Source organism: Rhea americana, unplaced genomic scaffold (assembly GCF_003343005.1).
Source record: "Rhea americana isolate MKP2758 unplaced genomic scaffold, rheAme1 scaffold_48, whole genome shotgun sequence".
Lineage (NCBI taxonomy): Eukaryota > Metazoa > Chordata > Aves > Rheiformes > Rheidae > Rhea > Rhea americana.
This window is the reverse complement of record NW_028186623.1, coordinates 2,776,140-2,796,794: the sequence shown is the minus strand read 5'-3', so window position 1 is coordinate 2,796,794 and position 20,655 is coordinate 2,776,140. Positions and strand designations below refer to the sequence as shown.

General features: G+C 46.9%; 1 protein-coding gene across 7 annotated transcripts in view; it reads left to right on the top strand.

The window, feature by feature from the left end:
* Positions 1 to 20,655, top strand: part of GRAMD1B (GRAM domain containing 1B) — a 68,165-nt gene that overhangs the window by 32,583 nt on the left and 14,927 nt on the right. For 3 of the 7 annotated variants that reach the window (XM_085316805.1, XM_085316804.1, XM_085316806.1), the window contains exons 3-14: positions 2,860 to 2,880; positions 7,198 to 7,296; positions 11,523 to 11,607; positions 12,496 to 12,599; positions 12,751 to 12,846; positions 13,328 to 13,408; positions 15,676 to 15,791; positions 16,275 to 16,431; positions 17,059 to 17,248; positions 17,612 to 17,755; positions 18,830 to 18,948; positions 20,368 to 20,510. In XM_085316805.1, the coding sequence (XP_085172931.1) occupies positions 2,860 to 2,880; positions 7,198 to 7,296; positions 11,523 to 11,607; positions 12,496 to 12,599; positions 12,751 to 12,846; positions 13,328 to 13,408; positions 15,676 to 15,791; positions 16,275 to 16,431; positions 17,059 to 17,248; positions 17,612 to 17,755; positions 18,830 to 18,948; positions 20,368 to 20,510 (1,355 nt within the window). Of the gene's footprint in view, positions 1 to 2,859; positions 2,881 to 7,197; positions 7,297 to 8,939; positions 9,762 to 11,504; positions 11,608 to 12,495; positions 12,600 to 12,750; positions 12,847 to 13,327; positions 13,409 to 15,675; positions 15,792 to 16,274; positions 16,432 to 17,058; positions 17,249 to 17,611; positions 17,756 to 18,829; positions 18,949 to 20,367; positions 20,511 to 20,655 lie in introns of those variants that run through there. The other 4 variants (XM_085316808.1, XM_085316807.1, XM_085316810.1 and 1 more) reach the window with 4 other exon arrangements.

Sequence of the window (20,655 nt, the reverse complement as noted above, 5' to 3'; positions counted from 1 at the left end):
TTAGCGCCACTGTGTAACTATGAATTCTGTTGTCTGCCCCTGCAGTATCGTCTCTGCAAATCAGTGACATCTTTTCCACTTCTGTGTACAACTCCATTCCTCTGTTACTTACTTACTTTTCTCTTTTCAGTTCTAATGCTTATGGTTTCTTTTTCCAGTATGACAGACTTAACCTGCTCAAAGTAAGAATATCTTTTTCCTTTTCCTTTCTTTCTTCCCTCCATTGTACCATCTCTTGGTTTTCACGGTTCCCATCCCCCTCTATCCTGACCCTGAGTGAGTTAAAACAACCAACTATCCCCCCAAGAAACTATCTGAAGATAGAGGCAGAAGGTTAGATTTACACTGAGGCTTGGTCTCCCTTCACTTTGGGCTTTTTGTAGTATGTTCTACCTGCTGGTAGTACAGCAGGCTCAAGAGAGAGGGTTCTCCTAAAGTTCAGAGCACTTGGTGGAGGCAAAAGGTGAGCTTTGGATCATTTCAGCAAGATGTTGCTCTGTTTTTGTAACTTCCGCTGGCGGTAAAGATGGTAAATAGTGCACAGGGAAATTATTCTCACTCGTAGAATAAACATTTCAGTGGAGTAGTTGTGAGATGGAGAAGAGCAAAGGAAACATCCACTGACAAAAAAATGGCAGGAGTGTGTACTCAAGTCAGGGAGGCTATCAGCACAGCTCTGTGGAAAAGGGAAAAAAAGCCCCAGAGGAGCCAGGGTTTGGGGAAATCAGCTGTGGGTTACTGTAATTAATGCAGCAGAGGGGAACAAAAACCCTTTGCAGTGTGCTGACACCACAACATGTGCAACCTGCTTTTGAAGTCACAGTGCCAGCAGTGTTTCTGTTTTCTCTCTGCCACTTTTAGTTAATTATGGATTTTTTCCCCAGGAATTTCTAAGTAATGCCTTTTGCTCGTTCATTCAGACAGATGGCAAAACAAATCTGCAGGAAAATTGCTCTATCTTAGACCCTGTGCTCCTGAGCACAAGGTAGTGTGTGCAGGGATTACACTTAATTCCCCTGTGTTTTTTTTTTTTTTGTTGTTGTTGTTTTGTTTTTTGTTTGTTTTGGTTTTTTTAAGTGTAGCCTGAATTGCATAAGGCCTTTTTCCGTGCCCTCCTTGGAGAGAAGAATGACTTTGACCATACCCCCCTTGAAGCAGTGCACATACCCTCGATTGCTTAGTGCAGCATATGGCCAACCAGGGAGAAATGTGGCTAGCAAGAGAAAACTCCTCTGGTTAGTTGTGAGCCATTCTGTGTGTTCAGGTTGTCAGTTCATGTCCTGTCCCCAGGATTTGTGGGAAAGCTTTAGGGGTGGCGTTCTTTGAAACATGTAGCTTTTGTGTTTTGGATTGTGGCATGTACCTTATTACTGTGGGTGTAGTCACTGGAAACCAGTGCAGTAAAACAAGATGCTTTTCCAACTGGCAGAAATGGCCAAGGGTGCAAGGGGATTCTTGAGAAATGTCGGCTCTGTGAGTGAGAGCACAGGCACCAGTAAAACTGCCTGTTGAAGTGGCATGTGTGAGTGTAGAAACTGAAGGCACTGAGGTCTAGGAAGAGAAAGAGCAAACAGTGTCAGCAACCACATGTCATCTTCATAATGTCTGGTCCAACACAATCTCATGAACACTTGGCAATTACTTTCCCTTTATGTTTTCCCTCATTTTCCAGACTGGATATAATACTGTGAAAAATACTCTGGGTCCTAGGTCAGAAGCAAGGTGACATCAAAGAAAGAAATGTAGTAAAACGCTGTTTCTGTCCTTGTCCATTAGAGTGACTCCCCCGGGGTGGAGGACACGTGCTGCCGCTGGTCGGAAGCGGGGCCGGGCTGACACATAAAGTGCCTGGAAATACCTGCCTGCAGCTGGTCACTGTTAACGCTGAAAGGCTACAGTGCCCCAAGCCTCATTGCCCTGAGGTAGATGTGCCTGAAAGTGGGGGATGCCCGTGCTTTCTGACTTCTCTAAAATACCCTTGCAGTTCTGCTCGGGGTCCTGATGTTGGAAAGGCTCCCTTGGTGCGGGAGTGTGAAGCTTGTTTCGTCCTCTCTCTCTGTGCAGATAAATCTCACCTGCAGCTGAAAACTGCCAAGTGTGGCTTTCCAAGCTGAGCTAGGTTTTCTGCACGCTCTGATGTGATATGTGGCCTAGCCTCTCAAACTGTCTGAAATGCCGTAATGAGGACCACCCCCCACCCCCAAAAAATCACATGCACAGATGATGCAAAATGCTATGCACTGAAGTTTTGCAAAAAAAAAAAAAAAAAAGGCGGGGGGAGGCTGCTCAGCTGTTCTAGCAATTTTCATCAGCAATTTTCCTGTCTGTGTGTGTGTCCCTTTTAAAATTTAAAATGCCATTGAAAGTTTTGCCTGATGGCTATTGTGAGTAAAATTGTGTCCCTGGCTCCTCCTAGTTCTTTGAAGGCTTATTTATTACGGGGTCTTTAGACCACAGTGTGATTTTTATAACCTAGCCAGCAGATATGTGGAAAAATGAAGCTTCTAAAAGAAATGGCTGACGAATGATTAGCTTCTCTGTTGCTAGCAGGCGCTGCTGTTCTGCCAGAGTGATTGCAGCATGCGCGCATGTTCGTGTGTGCGTGCGTCTGTGTGGACGTGCACACATTAGCCTGAACCGTTTCCTATAATAGACTCATGCTCTTGGATTTCTTCTTTGTTCCTATAACTGGGAATAACCGTGTCAGACCACTCTGTGAAATCCACTGAAACCTTCTGTTTAATCCCACTTTCGATTAATTATACAAACCAGATTGGACTTAGTTTCTCTGTCCACCTTTCTTTTTGATCCTAAGATCTCTGTGCTAACTAATGCTTCTCTTTTATTTTGTCCTTACAGAAAAGCCAGAGTTGGTATAATGTAAGTACTCCAGTTTCTCTTGTCCCTTGGCGAATACGGGTTGGGTACTTGGGAGGGAGAAGGTGCAAAGGGGCTTTGCAGTGGCACGGGGGCATACTGACCATTTCCAAAAAGAGGAGTTGGAAATGGCTCAGAACTGGCAAAGGAGGGCTGACATCCTAATGGGAAGGATGCCAGAGATAGGGAGCAAAAGCTCTGTCTTTTCTGTCACACTTCTGATGATCTCCGCATCCTGTACTTCCCAGTTTCCCAGCAGAGTTTGTCTTGATGTGGTGCCAGAGCTGCCACCATGCAAACCCTTTGCATCTCTCAGGGTGGTTTGGGGTGAGAGAGGAATTATTTTCTGTTGACCTCACAGAAACACAAGCCATCTTGTGCTTCTGCCTTGATCTTATATCTTATTTTTTGCTCTGCAAGCATGAGAGTGGCAGTGTTTTAGGCACAAAGCTGCTGGTTAGCAAATCTCCACAATCCGGTAGTGTCACCTTTGCACAGTTGAACCTCCACCTCTCAAGTGCTTTGAAGTAGATAGGAGCAATGCAGTGACTTTGTAGGCAGCTGCAGCAGCCGTTCTGTGCTCAACAGCAGTTCCTATCTTCCTGCAGCCTAAGACAGCAGAAGCCATGATTTTAGCTGACCTGCTGTGGTCGGGTTTGATGAAGGCGTGGAAGGCGGAATCATTTGCTTGCTGTAATCGCACTAGCCTCAATTGAAGTTTATTGAGCAAAAGCAATAGCTGCATCAGGGCCTGATTTGACCTGTACGTGGCTGGGCACTAGCCTTTTTCATTCAACAATTGTTTCAAAGGATACTCCATGCCAGATGGATGACTGAATCCTTTCTGGATCAGTGCTACCACGTTAGCTGTTCTTGGCCCACCTTTCAGAAGTGTCGGTTGTTTGTGGAGAGAGCGGGACATTTCTGTCCAGTCAAGCGCTGGAGTTTGGGTTTGACTCACGTGGAGTATGTGTATCAGGTAGCTGAAGCCCTGATGCTGCAGATCCATGGCTATCAGCATTAACATTAGCTCAGGTGTGTCTGGAATTGTGTGCCTGGATCACAGGATAGACCTGTCCCAGAGGTCTGCTGACAGAGCCGGCTCTTTCTTTGTTACCAAGTGGAGGAGGAGGTATGTTTTCCTCATTCACTGTGCACCTTTCCCTGCATTAGTAATTATTAACCTGTGCACGTCTGCCGTGCCTTTGGGAGGAAATCTCCTCTGAGGATTATTTCAGGTGTTAAATGTGCTTTAGTTGATGTAGGGATTCTTTGAACTGTGGATGGGAAGTGGACTGGCCTCCCTCGACAAGAGGAGAGAGTGTAAGAGCACTGGAGAGGAGGGGCGGTAACAGTGTGAACAGAAAACAGCCGTCCTCCTTGCTGTGGCATCAGCGCAAAACCCCTTCTGTCGCTGGAGAAGAGCCAGTTTGGATAACCAGTTCAGGCGTCAGAAGCATGAGGCAGTAAGAATAGGAATAAAGCGTAAACCACAGCAGACCAAACTGGTGGAGAAGTGGCAGTTAAAGGAACTGGGGAATAAGGCGGTTTGGGTAGATACACATGCCTGACCAGGCAGGTGAACAAACAGATTACAGCAAAAATGTGAAGTCCATGGCCAATGCTAGAGGCGAGCTTTACTTTTAGACAAGAGTTGCTTCTGACTGCAGCTGCTGAGATCCGTACCCTGCTGCATGATGCTTGGCTGTGGTCTGCTTCTGTGGGTCTCCTGTGTTTTCATGTCCTCTCTATCTTATCTTTCTGTTCTCTTGTTTTTCCTCCATGTATTTTCAGCATGAGAGACAGTACATCCGGAGAGTAAGCACTGGCTGCATTCTTTGTGGTTTTCCCCACCCCTAATTATTTTCCTTAAAACCCAACCAAACCAAAACAAAAAGCGTGTTCTAGTTTCTAGAGGCATTCTAGCCGGATAAAAGCAGCGATGTGGAAATAGGAATGGGCCACAATCTCCAGGAAGGCAGTGAGTCCTACTTGGCAGTATTATCATTGTCAAAAATGCACTTGTAGATCTCCTTGAGATAGTTTCCCCTCTTTGCCAACCCCTTCCAGCCAGAATATTTGTGACACTTGGGCCATTTGGATTACCCTATTCCTTCTGGCACTGAGAACAGCTCCAGAAATGAATTGGGGGAGGTTACCCCCCCACCCCCATGAAGTCTTGCAATTTAGCTTCCCCTCGCACTGATTTTTCTTAAGCTTCTGTATGCTCAGAGCAAATGCACCACGTTGTTGGTGTGTGTCACTTTGGCAACCCCAGGTGCCACATACTGTACAAACACAAACCAAAAAGATAGTCCTTGCCTGGAGAGCACACAATCCTCCCAACTCCCCAGAGCATCAGTGGTCAGAAGGCCAGTTTTCTAAGACGATAACTTCAGCCTGCTGCTTTTAACTGGTCTTTTTTTCCTTGTAGCTGTGTCCCTCTTTGCCAGTTGGAACCTTTCCCTTTCTCTCTTCAGGATTCCTTTTTTGCTACTTTTTCCTCAAGATGTTTGCAACTTACTTCTCTTTCCTTGTGTGTTCTCCTTTTGATCCTACTGATGCGTTTTGGGATTGTTGTCCCTGGCAGATTGACAAGTGGGAGAAAGGGAGTGAACCGAGGTCATGATATGGTTTGGCAGGAGACCTTTGCTTTCTTGGTCTTGGTACCTTTTCTTCTTTGCCCTCCAGAGGAAGAGTACAGACTGGGGATGGCAGGTGCCCTGTGAGATTTAGAAAAGAACTCCAGTTTGAGAACAAAGGTGCTCAACCTTATGGAGCCTGCTTTGGGTTTGTGTCCTCGTGGCAGAAGAGCGCACATCACTGGGTTGGCGGCATCCACTAGCAGCAGAAAGGAAAAGCCCTCTGAGGTGTTTGTTGTGCCTTTGGGGAGGAGCAGCAGGCAAGGAGACTCTGGCCTGGAAGAACCGTTACTCTGCCGGACTAAAACTCAGTTTGCCGGTCAGCCATGCTTTAGGCATCAGGATGCAGTTGGAGTGTGTCTACTTTGGGCCTGAGTGATGGCATGTTGAATTATTATTTACCTTTTAGGAAAGAGTGGAGCTCAAAACCAAGTTGTCTCTGTAGTTTTGTTTACTGAAACACAGGTGGGGCTTGTTCCACAGACCTGATGTGCTTAGAGAGGTGAAGAATTTGTGCATGTCTTATCTGGTGACTAGTGCAAAAAAAAAATAACAGAGGACACTAATTTGCACTCTCTGGTGTTCTTAAATACTAGTAGAAACATTTGCTCTATTTGTAAGACGTCTGCAGAAAAGATTGTCAGCAGCACAGTTCTACCCGCTTGGCTTTGGGAGAGCAGAGCCTGCGCTGGGGATCGCACTGCAGATCACGCTGAGCGGGACAAAGCCCTGGCTGAAGCCCCGCGTCTGCCGTTCTGCAACCGAACGCTGTGCACGCCCGGGAGCTTTCCTGCTGACGGCTCCAGGGGGTCGTTTCGTGTAGGCCTCTGCTGAGCCATTCACAAAACTGAACAGTCAGCTTCTGGCTTCGCCTCACTCGAAGCAGCGTGCTTTCCCTCCCGTCGCAGGTGTGCAGCAGAGGAGGTGCTCTCCGGCTGTAGCACTGGAGCTGTGCACGGTGTGTCACTGTTCACACCTTTGTAGAGTGGGTGGGAAAGTAACGCTCAGTGAACATAGTAATACTGGGTCTGTGCAGTCTGTGTGTATCCTCTGTAACTTGTGAACTTCTGAGCCAATTTTGGCCTGGCTTGCAGTGGTGAAAGTCTCAAGAACAACTCTGGCCGTATGCAAATAGGTAGCTGTGTAAAGGAGAGAGCCCTGGCTCCGGGACAGCCGCAACAGAAGCAAGCACATCAGGAGATAGAGGTGGTTGAGAATCCATGGCAGGTTGTGATGCTGTGAAGGGCCAAACTTTGGGAGAACCTTCACACAGAGCTAGCAGCTTCTTAGAAACAATATTAAAGACCAAATGCTGTATGAAATAGGCTTTGCTGGCCTTAATGTGGTGTCTTTTTTCCGTTGCAGTACCCTACTGGAGATCTCACAGATACTAGAAAGGAGGAGAAATGCCAGCTGTTGGAAAGAGTAAAATATTCCTTCTAAAGTCTGTGAGAGATAAGCTATTCATCTTTTTAGAGAAAATATCCAAAACAGCTTTCCAACGGGTGGCAGCCTGCGCCTGACTCAGCAGCCAGGCCCACTGAGGAGTTAGTAAGGTGTTGAATGAACAGCAGTTTTCCCTGTAAATCAGTGGAGCCAGCTTTAAGTTTTGGCAACCATTTTGTCAAATTCTTTTGGCAGCAATGCAAACTCACTGTCCTACGGGTTTTCTTTACAGGCAGTTCCTTTCAGATTCTTCCCATATGGCTTACGAGGCCTGGCGTTGTTCCTGCTGCCCAGAAGTACTACACTAGAATGGCTTTTGGTGCAAGCTCAGGTGATGCTGAATTCAAATCTGCTTTCCACTCCAAATTGCCAGTAGTTTCTTTGAAGCCTCTCCCTCTGCCATTTCTGCTTGGGGGGAAAAAAAAGCAAGTTCTGCTGTGGGACAGGTTGCCAGGTTCTCTGCTGGCACTGATGAGCATCGCAGCCCTCTGTCAGCGCAGGTCTAAACTCTCCCACCCAAGCAGGGGGATATGTTCTGTGCTTTTCAGTGTTCTCTCTGGAAAAAACATAAATTTTCCCTAAAGAGTTAGGAGTAAGGTCATCATTCATGAAATCGGAGAGGCGGTTTTTCCTTCCTCCTCTTCTCCCTACCTCTTGCCATCTCCTCCCTGCTGTTCTCTGGGGTGCATGCTGTACTAGACTATGCCTTTCTCTGTTCCCGGGTCGTCCTGTCCCATCCCCCAGCAGCAGTTGCTTTAGCCTTCTTGTCAGAGGATCTGTTAGTGTATTAACAGCCCAAACCAGTGAGACTTTGCCATGAGAGAGCCACCCTTTTCTCCCCTTTTCTCCCACTGAGCATCTGCTCTCCACCCTTCCCAGTGCCATTCGGTCCTGTCTCTCTCTGTTTGCAGTAGAGTTAATGTTTACTGTCACCACCTCTGGTTAGTCCTCCCTGTCACGTGTGCCATTCGTGCTCTGTGAAGGGAGGCCCGTGGGTGGGTAGACACAGATCCTGGCGGTTTTTTTGGAAGTAGTTCCATAAGCAGTTCCAGCAGAGAGGCCTGTTCAGTGAACAGTCCCAGTGCTGTGCGCTTGTCCGTGATGCCAATACCTTGCCCTTCTGCTGTCGAGCAGGGACTGCAGTGAATACCATGGGTTACAGACATTGTGTTTGTTCTCCCCTCTTCTTGCTGGCAGATGGATATACTGCTTTCCATCTAACAGTGCTAGCAGAGATACCTGTGAGCTGCCCCGCGTCAGCAGTGCTTTTGTGGAGCCCCTGAAGGAAGAGAAGAGGGGAGAGTGAGCTGGTCTCATCTTGCCATTAGAGAGCATCTTGCAGTCACTGGTCCTGGAATGAAACAGTGACTTTGCAGAGTTCTTGTTTGTTTGTTTTGTTTTGGAGATATCTGTGTGCCTCTCTGTTAGGAGGAATTGGGGTTTTTCTTTATATGCTTATGCTTACAACCACTTTGTGCAGGCTCAGCATCACGGCTCAGCAGCACTGGTGGTATGGTGTGGGCTTTTCCCTGTGCATTTCTGTACTTGAGCAGAGAGGGCTGGAGAGTTTGGGCACCGTCAGGGCATTCCAGACCTCCAAGCAATCTTCCTGAAACCCGCAGGGAGTTCATATGCTGGAGCCCAGAGGAAGCTTTTGCCCCTCCTTTCCAAAGCAGCCTGACTCATGAATGAAACCTATTAAGACCCGTACTTTTCAGGGCTCAGAGATGCACACAGGACTTGCAGAGCCCCTGAGAACTCCAGCTATTTGGGTCTCGCTTGGCTGATTTCATCATTGCTGTATTCTTTAGACTGGTCTCTGCTTACTGCAGCCCCCCCTCGCGCTTCCCCCAACACGTTCTCTGTCCAACAACTTTCCATTACAGGAAACATCTGCTGGGAGGCAGGGCTGAGCCTGGGTTACTGCAGGGCATTGGCCGACAGAGTTAGCCAGCTACAGTAACTTAAAGCATGTGCGAGTCATTTTGGTATCTCCCCACCCGCTCCTTCCATGAGAAACATTAACAAAGACCAAAGCCGCCTTTGAGAGAGAGGGACTAGAGAGGAGAGCCGGAGGCAGGCACTGAAGGAGTAAGAATCACTACTTGTCTGGTTTAAAAGAGGAAAAGATAGCTGAAGTCTCGAGCTATTTACCGTCCTGTTGAGTCCTGGAGACGGCAGCTAGATCTGTGAATTACAGCTAGTCCAGTGGGTGCTGCCTGTCGGAACGATTTAGGTTACTTGCTCTCGCAGTCCTGGACATCGGGCCTGGGTCGGGAGTTACAGATGCCTTACACAGACCTGCTTTGGACTGCTCAGGGCACCAGCACTTTTGCAGTGCTCCTTTAGGGGATACCTTCAGCCAGAAGCTGGTGAGACTGGAGCAGAAGAGTGCAAAGGTTGCTCGTCAGCACGCTTCCTCTAATGAGCCGCTTCTTCAAAGTCCTCTGGAGGGTGAATCCTCTCTCAGATCAACAGAGCCTGTTAGGGCAGACGACCTGAATGTGAGCAGGAAAGTAGGTGAAGGCACATATACTCCTGCCAGGCTCCTCTATGTCTTTTGGCTTTGAATCTGAACAAGAAACAGTGACAGCAGGAACAGGAAAAGTAGAGTTTGACTGAGAACACGGGGAGCTGTGCAAGTGCGGAGGGAACGCCATGGATTCCTTGCTGGAGTGCGGGGCTCTCTGGGATCCTGTACTGCATCAAGAATTCCCGTGTCTGCTTTGGGACCTGGAGGGGCTGGTCGACGGATCCCAGGAATATGTCAGCCACGGATCAGATGAAATTCCGGCAGTGAGTGTCTCTAAACTGAGCTGTTTGTCTCTATAACAGAAGTTCTGGTGCTAAACTGGAAGTGTCAGATAGGATCCAGGTTTTGGATAGGTCAGGACATCTCTGATGTGGGGAAGGGCAAGGAGCATCCCTCCACATGGAAACTGTGCTGCTAGGTCTGGTTGCTGTAAGGCTTTGAACCCAAAGCTCAGATCTGATTGTAATCTCTAGTCCTCCCTCCTTTCCCATCCTCTGTGCCTGCCCCAGGAAATACTGGGCTTGGGCTCTTGCTGGAGACCATCTCTGACCAAGATCTCTAACCCAATATTCAGGCTAGAAGTTGAGTGAGTAAAAATATATTTCTTTCATCTACTGTTTTGCATATTTAACTGAGAAGTGAGATACATTCCTTTGGGCCCACAAGAATGGAGCAAGTGTCTAAAGTGCTGAGCAATTAAAAAATACTAATTTACTAGTAAATCATATTAAAATGTGGATCATGGAGTGCAGCCAGACTTCAAGGGAGAGTGTTTCTAGTTCATTGTAGTGGTGCAAGAAAGAGGGAATGCTTTTTGTATGTGTGTATGGGGGGAGGCGGTTCTGTGTTTCCTTCTTCCGTTTGACAGCATTTGAAAATATTGTAAGGCTAATGCTGAATAATCTTCACATCCCCTCCATTCCTGTGACCCCACCAACACCACTTCTCAAACAGAAGGTGCCCCCTGTAATCACATTCATTTTTCAGGGCCTTGTCCACAATTCTGCATTGGGAGATTTGTATTGCACAGCTGGAAGAGGTGGGAAATGATTGTAAAGAGAGGAGAGGGAGACAGGGAAGAGGTTGTACCCAGGGTTGCTTCACCATCCTTACATTTGAGGGAGAAAGTTGATAGATTAAATGAGAGATACGGGCCTCCGGTATTTGCACCTGCCTCTATTTCAGTCAGCTCCACCTCCAAGGGATGTTCTGGCTATTCTGAGCAGCTGTCAGCATGTGCATGGTGTGTAGGAGGCAGTCTTTGGCTGGAACTGTAGCTCCAGAGACAGAGTCATGTTAAAGTTTAGTAAACACCAGAGGAGCCAGCTCCTGATTGCCGTGCAGCCAACAGCACAAGTTTTCTTTGACTGACTTCCCTGAGGCCAAGCGTCTGCATAATAAATGCAAAACGTGGTCAAGTCCCTCTGAGAACCTCTTTGGAGCCCCACAGAAGTGTCCCCGCTATACCGGCGAGTAGCTGTGGGTTCGCTGGCTGCCAGGTGCAGCGCCCGATGGGGACAGGAAAAGGGGTGACTGCAGAATTCCTGAGCTCTTGGTGACAGTGATCATGCAGGCTTCCCTGGCAGGATTGTAGCTGTACTAAAACGCCCTTTTCCTGGGGCTGCTACACTGTTCTTGGGAGTGCTGGGGATTGGTAGCTCACTGATGAATTGCAAACAGAGCGTGTGTCATACCTTGTGTGGTGTAGAATTGCAGGAAATGAGATTTCTCCTACAGCCATAGCTTCCACATAATTCCATATTGCTGCCTAGCAGACAAAGGCAAAGCCCTTCCACTCTGTTCTTGCTCTTTCCTTACGAGTCAGGTTCTCCTCTTCCTCTCACTTAATGCGCTAAATCCCAAATCCTCCCATCCATATGTCTGGTGTGATGGGAGCTCCTGGCCTCATGCTTTGTAAGTGCATCTGATCCCTTTCCTCCTTACCAAGGTGTTCCTGTTTTCGCACTCCATTTCTCTATACTCATGCCTGCCCCTCTCTTTAACAGGCACTCTGTTATTTGCAGGTGTTGAGTCCAACATACAAACAACGGAATGAAGATTTCAGGAAACTCTTCAAACAGCTTCCTGACACAGAGCGCCTCATCGTAGGTAAGGACAGCCCCTTCGTGCTGCAGTCTGTTGCACCAGCCCATCGTCTGGGAGGAAATCCAGCACCAGGACACACAGCTTTTTTCTCTTCAAAGAGATTGTCACCAAAGGAACTAGCCCGGCATCTCTTTCCTGTGGAGAGTCAATCCCCCTCATTGCCATTTCTAATGGGTTTCATTCATATGGCTTCAGGAGAGCAATGCTGATTTGCGTCACCTGCAGCTTTGTCTCCTCATGATTAGAGGAGCATGCTTTCCCGAAACCAGAGAGTTTGTCAGAGCTTGAGCTCTTTTCTCATCAGGTTAGGATGGCACGTCTCAACACACGTGCCATGGAGCTTCCCCTTTTCTAACCCGTTTGTGTATGCTCCGGGCTCCCTACTCACACACGTCTGTCCTTCCCATATCCATTTAGGCTTTGGCCATGCAACGGACTAGTGATTGCCTACGGCACTGCATCTGTTCTTTTATCTTATGTAACTGGTGATCTCATTCCATGTCTCATGCCGTTGAAAGATGCACGTACTAGAAGAGAAACACAAACTGTTTAGGATGCTTAAACTGGGAGAGAGATGAACAGTGGCACCAGAAGGTGAAAAGGAAAACACGGCTTAAAATGTGGAAATATTTTGTAGGATGCTTGAGAATGTCGTGCTAGTAAAGCGAGATAGTCGCTCAGTAAGACAGATTGCCTGTGATGTGTCCTTGGGAGGAATCCTATCTTAGTGGACAGAGCAGCAATTGTGGCACAGCACCTTCCAGCTCTTCCTTTGACTTTCGGCAGGGTTCTGTCAGGTTGTTTCTTCTCTTGGTGCTGCTGCTTATCCTCACCCTTAGGCTGTCCTGTCTGTTTTTGGTGCTCCTTAATTGTCATGTTCTCTACCCACAGATTACTCATGTGCGCTTCAAAGAGACATTCTCCTGCAGGGCCGCCTCTACCTCTCCGAAAACTGGATCTGCTTTTACAGCAACATCTTCCGCTGGGAGACACTGGTGAGGCTCTCTGACTGTCCCACTGAGCATATGTTTTATGTCAGCATGTTTGCTGACAGCCTTAAAAGCACTCTCTCCATTGCCTTTCTCATCAGTGTCTCTACCTGCTTTCATTTTCTCCCTTCCCTTTTCTGCACGGCTGTGACTGTAGCTGACAGTCCGCTTGAAGGATATCTGCTCAATGACCAAGGAAAAAACAGCACGGCTCATTCCTAATGCCATCCAAGTTTGCACTGACACTGAAAAGGTACATCCTTGAATCCTCCATCTCTGGGGCCACACTTCATGGGTTTCAGGGGCAGGGGAGTATTAAGCATGTTAAGCTCCCTCTGAGGGATGGTTCCAGACTCCTTGCTTGTGGTGCCTGGGGGCTGGAGGGAAGCACTAAGGGAAAAAAGGGAGGTGTAGAGCTTCTGCAGACCTCAGGCTTGAGCTGAATCTGAAACATATGTAGCTCGTATGTGGGGTGTGGGGCAGGTAGATCTGAGCTATGCAATAGCACGCAGCTCACTGAGCTGTTCCTGTGCTCAGACTCACTCCCTCGGGTGAGAGGCACTCAGCTCTCCCCTTCGGTCTGTGCCCAAGAACTGAGCAGCTGTGCTGCTTGGCTTGCTCAGTCCTTCTGTGAGCTGCGACTGGAAAGTGATCCAAACAGACTTGTCTCTCTTCCTCTCCCCTTTTTTGGGCCCTTTCTGAACTGATTTTTCTCTCCACCTCTTCCCATTCAGCACTTTTTTACTTCCTTTGGGGCCCGAGACAGGACGTACATGATGATGTTCAGACTCTGGCAGAATGCCCTCCTTGACAAGGTACAGAGAACAGCACCTCAGTGTTGGGATGGGACGGCAGGGAAGTGGTGAACTGATGCAGAAGCATAATACTGCCGTCTAATTTACGTATGAAGAAAGATGTAGAGACAGTAAGCACACATGTTTTTAAGCAAAGCGAGTGCACAACTGCAGGTGCAATTGTCTCTTTTTGCATGGAATTCCCTTTTTGTGGAAATATGTCTTGCACATGTGTCTGTGTGCCCCTGCTGAGGTGTGGAAGCGTCTGTCACAGGAAGGAGTTTTTGTGAGATACTTAATTCAAGTGAAACAGGCCAGAAGGCAGTAAAAAACTGTGGCGCTAGTAGCTGACTCCACAAGCAGAGCTCTTAGCAAGTTTGTGCTTCAAAAGGTTAGAGTTCAAGATAGGACAGGACACGAATGTGTGTTCAGGGCATCCCCCAAAACATCTGAGAGGGATGGCAGGTGCAGTGTGCGCTGGTAAGAGCTCAGTAGGTTGAATTCTAAAATAAGGCAGGGATGTGCACTGCTATGCCAGAGGCCCCGTGTATCTTGCGTCTGATCTGAGTAGCGGTTCCGCAGTCCACTCAATATTTCTGGCTCGCTGCAGGAGTGGGACTCATGAACCGATCTTACAGGGCATTTTGAGATGTTCTGAGCTTGAGTTCGTACCATACCTGAAGGATTAAGTAATCAAGCACCAGAATGCCCCATCCTTAAATCAGGGCAATACTTAGTATGCAAAAGGATCACTTTGCATTGGGTGGCTTGTATTGCTACCATATGCTGTAATTTAATCAGCCTTGTGAAGTTCATAACAGAATTCAGTGCCCTTGGATTCAAGGTCAAAGCAAATGGGAACTGAGATTTGGAGCAGTATAGGCAGGAAATGCTTGAAGAGCTCCCTTCCCAAATCTAGGGTCCAAGACTGGCAGGAGAGAGGGGGGGAGAAAGAAGGAACCTGACCCTGTTTTCCTGATAAAACATGTGAATTAAATAGAATGTGTATGTGAAGAAGGTGAAACAGAGGAAGATACTCTTCTGGATAGGTTTCTCATTTGAGATTTTCCATGCCTTTGATTTTACTTTGACAGTGCTGCACTATTAGGAGCTAGATTAAAATTTCCCTAGTTTATCACATACAGTAACTGCAGGAAGAAGTTCCAGCCAACTCTGAAAAAGTTCACTAGATTTGTTTCCCCTGATTATGAAGAAATTTTTGTCATTGGTCATAAATTTCTCATGAGTAAAAAAACAGCCCTTTTCATCCCAGTGCCACAGATTTAAGTCACGAGTTCTCCAGCCCCATTTCGTAGGTGCTCCAGGATGCAGTCATATGGTGATCAACTGATCTGCAGTCCTAAAGAGTCATCTTGATAATTCATTTTTTCTTTCTAACTGGAGATAGATGCATGCTTTTCACAGTAATACCCAGTGAGATAAACTCTTCTTGGTTTTGAACTGCAGCAGGAAACTTTTCTCTCTTTTTGCTGCTGTTTCAGATAGTTTAAACTGTGAATAAAACTTAAGGCAGTTTTAATTTAAACAAGCTCGAGGAAGAAAACTCCTAAGGCTTTGGAGTTTGGTATAGTTGGAGATACAGCAGAGGAGAGGAGAAGAACTTGTATGGAGGAGAGATCACTTTCCTAGCAAATGCAGAATTATTGCTCACATTATCACAAATACAGCATCAGAGTTCTGCAAGAGCTTATTAAACATGCAGAAGCCCTCATTTCTTGTGCTGCTCTGGATGTAGCCTCGTGTTGGCTTTCTGAAGGTGTTTTGAATAACGTGAGATTATGGCACAGAAAAATAACCAAGTTGGATTTTAGGGCGGAACCTGAGCTGACAGTAAAATCTTGCTTGGCCGAAGTGCCTGTTATCCTTGATCAGGGCGCTTCCTAAGTCCACCTGACACAAGCGTGTAAGAACACCTGTGCCCGCAACCCCTACCAGCATGGACCTGGGCCGCCCTCCCCATAGCACGCAGTCCGCCTCTGACCTCCTGTGAGGGGTTGTGTCAGAATCTTTCACTTCTGCTTTCAGGGCAAGAAACTTTATACTCCTGAGAGTGGGGAACTGGTTGGGGCTGGGGAAAAAGGCATCACAGTCCTTAGTGCTGTTCACTGCCATGACCTGTTGCCTAAGTCAAATATGAAAATTATTTAGTCAATACCAAATTAGTACTTGGAAGTGTAAGACCCAGTGTAGATGTGAAGTGAAGTGAATTCATTAGCTTTTAGGATTCTCAGGTGAAAACACATGCTCTTCTCTGTTCTCCCCCTTAGCCTCTCTGTCCGAAGGAGCTTTGGCACTTTGTCCACCAGTGTTACGGGAATGAGTTGGGTCTGACCAGTGATGATGAAGACTATGTGCCTCCTGACGATGACTTCAACACAATGGGGTGAGTGAGCAGGAACAAAATCTGGTTGCGATGAAGAAAGTTGGCCTGGAGAAGGCAAGAGCTCTGATGCTACTGATTTCTTCCCTGTGAGAGATTCTGGGTTCTGGCCAAGTATTTGTCCTTAAAAGTGCAATATCTGAAAAAGCATATCTGTTAAAGCATAACATTTCCTCATGGATGTCAGTAGGAACTGAAATGGCTGCTTCTTTCCTCACCAAGCTAAATGATCAATTCTGTTCGTTCCTGACAAATACCAAAATGTCCCACCCACCACCCCACTCACAGGTCAGGAAGTGCTGATGTTTGTCAGTTCTTCGTGTAAACACCTGAGAAGTTTGGGCTTGATATCCCCTGCACTGAGCCATTTCTGCTTCCAGTCAGATTGCCAACTGCGTAACAACTGTCTTACTTGCACCACATGTCCAGCTGTAGCTGCACTGAGAGGTGTAAACATAAAAACCTGTGTTCTCTGTGGGGTCTCAGCTACTGTGAAGAAATCCCCGTGGAAGAGAATGAAGTCAATGACAGCTCCTCAAAAAGCAGCATGGAGGCCAAGCCAGAAGCCAGCCCTCAGCTGCCAAAGAAATCTGTCACTGCCAGCACGTTGACATCTACAGGAAGCAGTGAAGCACCTGCCTCGGTAAGTGTCAGTGTCCTCTGCCACTGCAGCTGACCGCGGTCCTTGAGTCACTGATGTCTGTGGGCACGCACTTGAGCAAAAATGAGCAAAACTTGCCTGTCTGAAAAGCCAGTGAATTGAGACTTTCAGCAGCAAGGGCATCTTCCCGTCTGTAGTTTCAGAGTAAAAGAAGTAGGGCTTTGAAGAAGGGCTGTATTTTTTTTTCCCTTCCTTCACTTATCCTCTAGGAAACGCTGTGTGCCTTCATAGTATCACGCCAGAGCAGACCTATTTAAATTTAACCTGAATTCAGATTTTCCTACACTTGTTCAGGGAGAAAAAATAGTATTGTTCATGTTCTTTCTGTCATTATGTGTGTGCATTTGAAAGAAAGAACAAAAACTGGTGTACATCACAAACTTGAACTGCGTGTGGTTCTTCAAGAGGAGGTGATTTAATACATCCCTGTGTTTTACAAAGAGCATGGGGTAACCCATCCTACCTCTGTTAGCCAACTTTTCAGTGTGTTGAAGCCACACAAACATTCAAAGCTATGAAAATTGTCCCACAGATTTAAACAGTTTACAGAGGTAACCACCACTTTCCAGGTGCTGATTGTGCCCTCATTTTGCTCTGTCCTTGCTGCAGTTTGATGGAGTGCTACCTGAGGAGGAGGAGGCAGTGGTAGAGTCTCCTGTGGAGAAAGACCTGGCCATTGCAAATATCATGGGAGAGAAGATAGAGATCATTGCCCCCGTGAACTCCCCTTCCTTGGACTTCAATGACAACGAAGACATTCCCACTGAGCTCAGTGACTCATCGGAGACCCATGATGAAGGTATGTGGGGAAGGGCCACTTTGTCAGCGTTGTGTTCAGCCTTCTACTGTCCTTTCCAGTGAAGGACTGGGGTAGCAATTTCCGAACCCCTTTTCTGAGCCCTACGACTTCAGAAGGCACAAATAACTCCCATTCTGGGCTGCAGAAAGCAAATGTGTGGGAGGTGGCTGGAAGAATGTCGCTGAAATAACGCCATGTGGTTAATCACCCCTTCTGGTGTTGTAACTCTTGCCTTGGGATCAGTGGAGGAAAAGGGTAGAACCACCTCCTTTGGGTCCTGTCTTCACTGAGGTCAAAGTAAAACTAACTAAAGTCTAAAAGAACAGGATCATGGTTGGGCTTTGCGGGCCTGTTTCCTCACAGGGGAAGTCCAGGCCTTTTACGAGGATCTGAATGGCCGTCAGTATGTGAATGAAGTGTTCAACTTCAGCGTGGACAAACTATATGACTTGCTCTTCACGGACTCCCAGTTCCAGAGGGACTTCATGGAACAGCGCCGGTTTTCTGGTGAGCTGCATAGGTTGAAGCCCAGTGACTGATGATGGGCACAGGAGCAAAGACTTGCACAAAAGGAAGGTCTCTGCGTGTGGTTCTTGAGTACATTCCTGGAGATGCAACTTTGAAGATAAAGGGTTTGGGTAATATTCTGAGAAAATCTTGGGATAGCTTTTATCAGTAATTAAAAGCAGTTAGAACAAGCCTTGTTTGGCTACCTAAACTATATTTGCTATATTTTGTAAAAGCTAGATCTAAGGTTGTAGAAGAGCCAGGCTCTTATTTCTTTTTTCTTTTCTTTTTTTTTCTCCCCCCCTTCCCCTTTTCTCTCTTTCTTTGTGTCTTTCTTTTTCTCTTTTTCTCCTTCTCTTTTTCCTCCCTCTTTTTTTCTTTCTTTCCCTCTAACATCACCTAAGACCAGTTCATTGAAGGCTTACCAGTCTGTAGAAAAATCCGCTTCATACACTGGGACAGACTGTGCAATTGATGACTCTACAAAGAGAGTGTTCCTCAGCGTACTGAGGTCTTCCATTTCCCTGTCACTCTCAGTTTGCAAAAAGAGAGACCTCCAGCCTCTCCCCCTCCTCATACATTGAAAGAGGCGAAAGTATTTCCTAGACTTCTTATTCCTCAGGCACTTCTAAATCTGAAGCCTTGCTACAATGAGGCTCTTTCTACAGCTGCTCTGCCTGTCCCTCTGAGTAGCAGACTTGTGGGACTCTGAAAGGTCGAGGCAAAGCCCCCGGAGAAAATAAGAAATCATATGTTAACTGTCCGATTGACAGCCCCAGGCACAGATGTCTCCACCTAATCTTGGGAGTGGTACAATACCAGCGGTTGTGTCCCTCTGTTGTGCTGATACGCCTCGTCCCTGCCGTGAGAGCATTTAGGACAGGAGACCTTTCTTTAGCACTGGATCTGGCTCTACTGCTACTGCTGCCAGGCTCCGCAGGGAGCAGGAAATACTCTCTTGAACTTGGTTGTGTGATTATGCTTTCCCCAGGGAACTGACCTGAGACCCCTCTCCAGTTACTTTAATGGAGTATTGTTTTTTTTTTTGTTTGTTTTTTATGTTTTTTCTCCCAGATATTATCTTTCATCCCTGGAAGAAGGAAGAAAATGGCAATCAGACCAGAGTGATCCTGTACACTATCACCCTCACCAACCCTCTGGCCCCTAAAACTGCCACTGTCACTGAGACACAGGTATGTGAAAGGGCAGCAGGGACATAATGCTTTGTAGAAACAGATCTGACGTGTATTTTCATGGCTCAGGCTTGCGGCTTTGCATGTTTTCGTTCTCCCTATACATTCTCCTTTATACCTTTTTCTTGCATTAACTTGCTACCCAGTATCACTGCAGATGTGAATAGCTAGTCTTCTACGCACACTGGATTGCATGGCAAGGAAGAGACCATAAAATTTCCATCAAAAGCAGATCAATTTGCAAACAAGCAGTGTATTCTAATAACCATGCTTGTTGCCTGTACGGGTGGTCTTGAGCTGTGGTCAGTGAAACATGCTGTTCATTAGCAGGACTGGCAAGAAGGTCAGATACTGTCAGCTAGTCCTTCCCACAGCTTTTCATAGTGATGTCCAGTCTTTTTACTGGTGAGGAGAATCAGATGACCTGTTTTAACAGGTGAAAAATGGGAGGTGCAATGCTCTACAAGAGCCAGGCTGGCTGTGTGTGCTAGGGGCTGCAGGTAAGGCTTGAGTTAGCTTGGGAGGAATAGTAAGAGGAAGTCAAGAAAAGGTGGAGTGGCTAGGTAATACATGACAGAAGAGGATCTCAGCAGCAATGTGTACCCACAAGTAAGGATGGAAGGAAACTGTGCTGAAGCAAAGATTGTGTGCAGGGAAGATAGAGACAGAATAGGAGAGCGACAGTTAGAGGGAAGTAGTGCACTCTGAGGCAAGCAGGGACATGAGCTTTTTGATCCTGAATATGGGGTCAGCCACAGAGACACGCTTTGCGGTGTCCTTGCTGCAGAGTTAAGTGGAAGGAGTCTGTAAGGAGAGCCATACTTCCACGTATGAGTCTGCAGTTACTGTGTCTGCCCCCTCGAGAGATTTGTTTTAGGGCAAAGTCAGAAAGATCGGAAGCACTTAAAAAAGATGAGTGACAGGTTTTCTGATATTTAGAATCACAGAATAAAATTTAAGATAGAAGGGATTTCAGGAGGTCATCCGGTCCAACCTCTGCTCAAAGCAGGGCAGTCTCTGGTATTAGATCAGATTGCTCTCTTATGAGCCACTGATCGGTTTAGTGAGAAGTAACGTTGCTCACTTGCAGAGGCCCTGAAGAATTGGTACTCATGTGGCAGTGTATGTAACTAGTAACTAATAATAAAAAAAATGCTGGAGGTTGAGCTGCTGGAATGTTTGCCCATTTTGAAATATGCCATTGGGAAACACCTGAGAGGAACTTTTGGTTTTCTTGAATATGCCTATCAGAAAAGATGAGCTGATTTATTGAAAAATTGTAGAGATGGAGCTCAGGCATGTGCATGGTCTCTTATTTGTGGTGGAACTGTTTTTGTAAAGTGGTAGTGAAGATGCCTATCTACCGCAGCCTCGTTCTAACCAGACTAATGATTGCCTTGCATGCTGTCTTTTATGCAGACAATGTACAAAGCCAGCCAAGAAAGCGAATGCTATGTCATAGATGCAGAGGTGCTAACTCACGACGTTCCCTACCACGATTATTTCTACACTATTAACCGCTACACGTTGACCCGTGTTGCCAGAAACAAAAGCCGACTCAGGTACACTTCTTGTGGGGCAAAGAGCCTTGCTGACAGAAGTCACCTCTGGGAACTGGGGTGGGAATTCTGCAGCTTGGTGTGTCAGAAGGGGTTGGGGAGAACTTAACCTTATTTTTTCATTCTTGTCAGAACCCTCCTGCTGCGG